The sequence below is a fragment of the Chrysochloris asiatica genome, unplaced genomic scaffold (assembly GCF_000296735.1).
Source record: "Chrysochloris asiatica unplaced genomic scaffold, ChrAsi1.0 scaffold00009, whole genome shotgun sequence".
NCBI classification, from domain to species: domain Eukaryota; kingdom Metazoa; phylum Chordata; class Mammalia; order Afrosoricida; family Chrysochloridae; genus Chrysochloris; species Chrysochloris asiatica.
In genome coordinates this window covers 14,460,945-14,467,678 of record NW_006408527.1, presented here as the reverse complement: position 1 = coordinate 14,467,678, position 6,734 = coordinate 14,460,945, and the positions used below count along the sequence as shown (strand labels likewise).

At 39.5% G+C, this 6,734-nt stretch overlaps 1 protein-coding gene across 1 annotated transcript; it reads left to right on the top strand.

The window, feature by feature from the left end:
- The first annotated feature begins 4,489 nt into the window (after positions 1-4,489).
- LOC102835252 (C4b-binding protein alpha chain-like) lies at positions 4,490-6,234 on the top strand. Its single transcript, XM_006834203.1, has 3 exons — positions 4,490-4,607; positions 5,336-5,511; positions 6,079-6,234. The coding sequence occupies exons 1-3, from the start codon at positions 4,490-4,492 to the stop codon at positions 6,232-6,234; spliced, it is 450 nt and encodes a 149-aa protein (XP_006834266.1).
- The last annotated feature ends 500 nt before the right edge of the window (positions 6,235-6,734 follow it).

Here is a 6,734-nt window from a genome sequence, read left to right as displayed (position 1 = left end):
TGTTGTTGTTGCAACTATATCTGGTTCTCTTTTCATAGTTCTAAGTCAGGGATAAGTGTAGGTGATATTGTCATGTGTGTTAGTCTCAGGTTGTTGTCTGCTGTTGTCGATTCTCTGTCCAGAGAACTCCCTTTAGTATTTTTTTGTAAGGCTTGTCTGGTTTTTATGAATTCTTTTAATTTCTGTTTGTCTTAAAGTGACCTAATATCATCATCATATTTGATGAACACTTTTGCTGGATACATGATTCTTGGTTGGCAATTTTTTCCTTTCAGAGTTTTATGTATCATTCCATTGTCTTGTGCCTGCATATGGTTTCTACAGAGAAATCAGAGTTTAGCCTTTAATCCTCCTTTGTAGGTAACTTCTCAGTTTTCCAGAGCTGCTGTTAGGATTCTTCCTATACCTTTGGGTTTGAAAAGTTTGATTATTGTATATCTTGGTGTTTTTCTTTTGGGATCTATCCTGTCTGGAGTTCATTCAGCTTCTTGAAAGGCTATCTTCTTGTCCTTCATGATGTTAGGAAAGTTTTCTTCCAACAACTGTTGGACAGTGTTTTTTGGTTTCTTCCTGTATTGGAATTCTTATCGCATGGAAATCATTCCTCTTGATAGTGTCCCACATAAACGTAGACTTTCTTCACATATTTTTGTTTTGTTTTGTTTTTTCTGAATGTCCCTCTAGCAAGTGAATTTTGAGAGATTTTTCTTCAAGCTCAGTAATTCAACTTTCCATTGATTTTTGGGTTTTTTGCCTTTTCAGTGTCTTATCTATTTCTGAAGTCTTAATGTTATCTTCTGACTTTCTCATTGCTGATTTTGTATCATTCTCATGTTATCAATTATTTTGTCAATTTGTTTCCCAATTTGTTTCATAGTTTTTTGTGTTTTTTTTTTTCCTATGTTTTCCTTTACTTCACCTGTAGTGTTTTCATTTTTTCTCTCAAGCCACTAAGGATTCCTAAGTAACATTCTTTTTTAAAATTCCTTATCAGGTAGTTCTGATATCATTTCTGGTGTTATATTTTCTGATTCTGTATCTTGGTCACTTGTTTGAGGCACTCTGTCTTTAGTTCTTTGTGTAAGCTGAAATAGTCTGGTTTTTGTTTTTTGTTTTTTTTTTTTGAGACATTGTGGTGTTGATTTATATTTAGCTGATGATTGTTTATTGGTATGTCCTTAGGCAATACTTCCAAATTGTTTGTCATGACCCACACAGTCAGATGCCTTTGCATAGTTAATTATTATAATAGCTAAAAACAAAACACTGGCAAAACCAAATGATGGGGAGGATTTGGAGCAGCAGGAACTCTCATCTTCTGTGGGAGTGCAAAATGATGCAGCAAGATCATATTTTCTTAAGGCTAGTGACACTATTCTGCATGGTTTTATAATGATTCATATGCATCTGTCAAAACTTAAAGAACCTGCAATACAAAGAGTAAACCTTAATGTAAACTATGGCCTTTGTAGTTGTTAAGTGCTGTGGAATCCTTCGGACTCCTTCCAAGGACTCACAGTATCACTGTATAGGGTTTCTGCGAGGAGCAGCTGAGAGCTTGAGCCGCCGACCTTGCAGTTCAAACTGATCTTGCAGTCCAGTACATTAACCCAAAGCACCAGACCAGGACTCCATGGCCTTTGTTGTTGTTGTTGTTAAGTGTCGTCGAGTACGACCCTGTATAGGGTTTCCGAGGAGCAGGTGGTGAACTTGAATGGCCAACCTTGCAGTTCAAATGGCATGCAGTCTGCCGAATTAACCCACAGCTCCACTCCAGGACTCCGTGGCCTTTGTTGTTGTTAAGTGCCGTCCAGTTGGTTCCGAACCATAGCAACCCTGTACAGGGTTTCCTAGGCTGTAAATCTTTATGGGAGCAGAAAGCCTCATCTTTCTCCCACGGAGCAGCTGTTAGTTTCGAACTGCCAACATTGTGGTTTGCAGCCCGATTCGTAACCACTATGCTACCAGAGCTCCTTGGCCTTTAGCTACTAATAATATCTTAATAGTCAGCAATCCTAACAAATGTACTATACACACTAATACAAGATTGTCATAGTAGGAGAATCTTATGCAGCACAGGGGTGGATAGTAATATGGAACTGTACTTTCTGCATATTTTTCTGTAAACTTTAAGTTGTTATAAAAAATAAGATGTATTAAAAAGATTTTGTTTTTTAAAGTTGTGGTGCAGAAACATGTGGTTCTCTGTGAGTGTGTTTTCAGTGAGAAATGAACAGGAAACATTTCTCTAAATACTTGTGGGCCACTATAAGGTTTTAATGTTTTATTTATAGGATCCTATTTCTACCCTAATAAGAAATAGTTCCTAAAATCCCTTAAAAATGATCTGCATTTACCAATGTGTTAAATTTTTTAATTAAATTCTCAAACAAGAATTTATTAATCCTAGTATAATGACTTTGAATACAAAGTACTTCTATTTCATTCATTATTCAAGTCACTGATTTTTACTGTTTCCCCAAGATCCCTTTTAATAAGTGAGTCAAAACATGATGGTATTCTTTCGGTTAGAGAGTGAGGAGGTGCTTGAGGATTCTGAATTTACACAAATTCTTTACTACTTTTCACAGACTGATGTCTGTTTATCACAAATGCTTTTTGAGTAACTCCAGTCAAAACCAAACCAAAAAAAAGTCCTTTATTGCTCACATTCTTATCAATGGGGAAAAGATTGAAGTTGTCAAGGACTTCATTCTTCTTGTACCAACTACAGCACTCATGGAAGCAGCAGTCAAGAAATCAAATGACGTATTGCATTAGGCAAATCTGCTTTGAGGACTAAGGTGCGCCTGACCCAAGCCATGTTATTTTCAAGAAACTCACATGCATGCGAAACCTGGACAGTGAATAAGGAAGACTGTAGAGAATTGATGCATTTTAGTTATGGTGTTGGAGGAGAATATTGAAAGTGCCATGGGCTGCCAAAAGAACCAACATATCCGTTTTAGAAGAAGTGCAGCCAGAGTGTTCCTTGGAGGCCAGGATGGCCAAAGTTCGTCTCTCATACTTCAGACATATTGTCAGGAGGGACCAGTCACTGGAAAAGGATATCATGTTTGGTAAGGTGAAGGGTCAGAGAAAAAGAGGAAGACCCCCAATGAGATGGATTGGCCAAGTGGCAGCATCGATGGACTCAAGCATGGCAACAGTAGTGAGGTTGGCCCAGGATCGGGCAGTGTTTCGTTCTGCTGTGCACAAGGTCTCTATGGGTCGTTACCGACTTGATGGCACCTAACAACAACAACAACAATTGCTGACTTTAAGCTTTATTATCCAAAGGTCTTATACTATCCCTAAGTAACATATACTTTTAGCCAAAGCAGCATATTTCTAATAGCATAAACTGGACCAAACAAGACCACATGGGTTCAAAATCTGATTCAGCTCCTCACTAGCTGTGTGACCTTGGACTAAGTACTTAACCTCTCTGTGCTTCTTTCCTCATTTGTCAATAGGGATAATAACAATGACTACTTCCTAGGGTTGCTTGGGGTACTCTAACAAGCTAATATTTGTAAAGTGCTTAAGATAATGCCTAACTAACACAGTAGTCAACTTACACAAATGTGTGTATACAGGCACACAAAGGAAATTATTTATTTAAATAGTTCTATTGTTGTTGTTAAGTGCCTTTGAGTCCGTTCTGACTCACAGCAACCCTGTACAGGGTTTCCAAAGCTATAAATCTTTATAGGAGCAGAAAGCCTCATCTTTCTCCCATGAAACAGCTGGTAGTTTCGAATTCGAACTGCTGACCATGAGATTAGCAGACAGATTCATAACGACTACGCTACCTGAGCTCCTTAAATAGTTCTATAGAAGCCGTTTAAACTGCAAGGTTGGCGGTTCAAGCTCACCAGTTGCTCCTCAGAAACCCTATACAGGGTCGCTATGGGTCGAACCGACTGAACGGCACTTAACAACAAGAACAATAGAAGCTGAAGAGTCCTGGTGTGGCGTTGTTAGTTAATGCACTAGACTGCAAAGTCGGCTTGAGCAGCAAGGCCAGCAGTTAAAGCTCACCAGCTGCTCCTTGGGTTCCTTGGAAAACCTATACAGGGTCACTATGTTATATAATAACATAACAACTGTGTATATAAACATTTGTTATTATGTTATTAAGTGCTGTGGAGTCAGAATTGACTGGACAGCATTTAATAACATGATAACAATACAAGCTGAGAATTAAATTCTCCCTCCCTCAAACACACACACACACTTGTTCTTAATGCTCCTCCACAGAGTAATGTGAGGGGTTCCCCTCCATTTTGTGAATTATAGGTTAAGATGACCAGCAGTGGAGGGGACTAAGAAGGATAAAAGTCTTGCAATGAATCCTCTTAATTCTGTGCTATTTCTGTAATGAGTCAGAAAAAGTCTCTCATCTCTCTCTTTCTCTCTCACCATCCAAGGTTGCAGCAGTCCTCCTAGAATCACACATGGCCACTATAAAGATGTTAGTGGAGTCATGTCCTTCATCACTACTGAGGTGGAGTACGAATGCGAAGAAGGATACGTTTTGGTTGGTGCTGCTAAAATCTCCTGCCGATTTTCAAGATGGTTTTCTCCAGCTCCTCAGTGTAAAGGTAACTCAAGCTCTGGGGGCATTATATTGGTAAGTAGGTAGACCCCACTGTGAAGGAGTTCAGAGATGTCTCCTGTGTTGCCATGGATAAGTGCTAGAACCTAAGTGGAGTCAAATACCCAAGAAATAGCACTCTTTGGTCTGATGCAGATCACCACCTTTCTTGAGACACTTGACCTTCCTATTGTGTTAAGGCAGAATAAGTAAAGTGTTTCTACATCATTTTACTCAGAACAATTCCGGTAGCTAAGTTCTGTTGCTGTTTATGTTTTAATCATGAGCAAGCTGATGTGATGGGAGAGGCCCTAGAGTATAGAAATAAAGAACTCAGAATATGGAATGAGACACCCCTGGGTTCGTACTCTGTCTCGGCCACTTAAAAGCTATGTGATTTGGAGAAATATATTTAGCCTCTCTGTCCTCAGTTTGCTCAACTGTACTATGTGGATAACCACAGACCTCCCATGCAGGGTGTTAAAAAGCTCACATGTAATAATGCATGTGATGTGTTTCTAACGTATGCAGGTATATAAGTATAGCAAGTGTTGAGTGAATATCCACCAGGGATCATGTTGGTGGAAGTATACTGCTGCTAGAACTGGCAATAGGAATGTGGACAGAAACAGTAGGAGACAACAGCATTGCTTGTCCCTTTTACTACTTAACATTGCTAAAATGCACTTTTTTCTAAGCTACACAGGATGCTAAGAAACTGCGATTTGATTACAGCTCTGTGCCTAAAGCCAGACATCCCAAATGGAAAGCTGTCTGTGGAGAAGGATCAGTATGTCAACCCTGACACTGTTGTCATCCAGTGTGACCCTGGCTACCGGATGGTCGGCTCCCAGCACATCTCTTGCTCAGAGAACAAATCTTGGACCCCGAATGTGCCCAAGTGTGAAAGGGTAAATAACTCTCATTCTATGCATTTTGTGTCAGATGATGTTTCAAGATAAAGGATAAGGAAACGGCCTGCTCCATGAATGAGGAATTTTGATGCATGGAGACCCTGTGTGCATTAGAAAAAAGTGTGTGCCTCAGGATTTTAAATGGCTGGTTTTTCTGAAGTTCCATTGAGTAAGACTTGAATCACCAGTGTTTCGGTTAGCAACCAACTGTTAACCATTAGCAGCTCCTCAGGTTCCACCCTTAACCTTAATTGCAGAAATATATGTTGCATTCCACCCACCCACCCTCAATTGCTTGTTTATCAGCAGAGCTGAAAAGCCAGCAGTTCTTTAAGGTTTGGGGATTATTTTGCAATGTGACTCTCTCTCTGCTTCAGCTGATATTGATTATTACCTAAGAACTACTTTGCTAAGATCCTAAGATTTTTCTGAAGTTCCTGCTTGCCTTTTAGTCTGGGGCCCCTCCTCATCTTCAGTGCTATTATAAGGCTTCCAGAAAGAAGTACAGCCCTTCACAAGGTAGGGAAGATTTTCAGAAATCACTCTTTTGATTTTCTCTTTCAGGAAGTTCCTGGGGTTCCTGAGATACTCCTGTCATGCCAAAATGTCTTACAGTGCCTCCCAAATTCCCAGGACTCAAAAGTGGCCCTGGAGTTGTATAAACTGTCCTTGGAGATTGGCAACCTGGAGAAAGAGATAGACAAGGAGAAAAGCATTTAAATGTGTTGCATCTCTTTCCCCAAGAAGATGGATTTAGTTTAATTTCTTTGCAGTTCCACAGAGAAAGCTTATCATCATTTACTGCACTAAATATCTTTAGCAAAGCTTGCTAATATGCATACCAACTACAGGAATGTGCAAGTATGGATAACTGATACCAGGATCACACACCTTAAGTTTTCACTTTTTTGCATTTAGTGGCTTCAATAAATAATCATCTATTAAAAATCAGATGGTCCTTATTTTAATTTAGATAACCTGTGTCCGATAGGAGCACCCTGTACAAGTTCATGTCTAAAGTCCATTCGATTTATTTTACATTTCATTATACCCACAGCAGTGTATTGAAACAATGGAACAATGGGTTCTAGTTAGAAGTGATTATGCAATTACTTCTCTTTCATTTTGGACCTCATGTGCAGAGTTTAATAGATCACAGCCCTTAGTCTGTGATACGGAACCCTGGTGGTACAGTGGCCAGGCACTCACCTACTAATCAA

Bases quoted from the DNA above. Each gene is read 5' to 3' on its own strand.
- LOC102835252 (XM_006834203.1), top strand. From the start codon at position 4,490: ATGTCCTTCATCACTACTGAGGTGGAGTACGAATGCGAAGAAGGATAC. The intron at 4,608-5,335 runs GTAACTCAAGCT...ATTTGATTACAG, and splicing joins TCCAGCTCCTCAGTGTAAAG to CTCTGTGCCTAAAGCCAGAC. The intron at 5,512-6,078 runs GTAAATAACTCT...TTTCTCTTTCAG, and splicing joins ATGTGCCCAAGTGTGAAAGG to GAAGTTCCTGGGGTTCCTGA.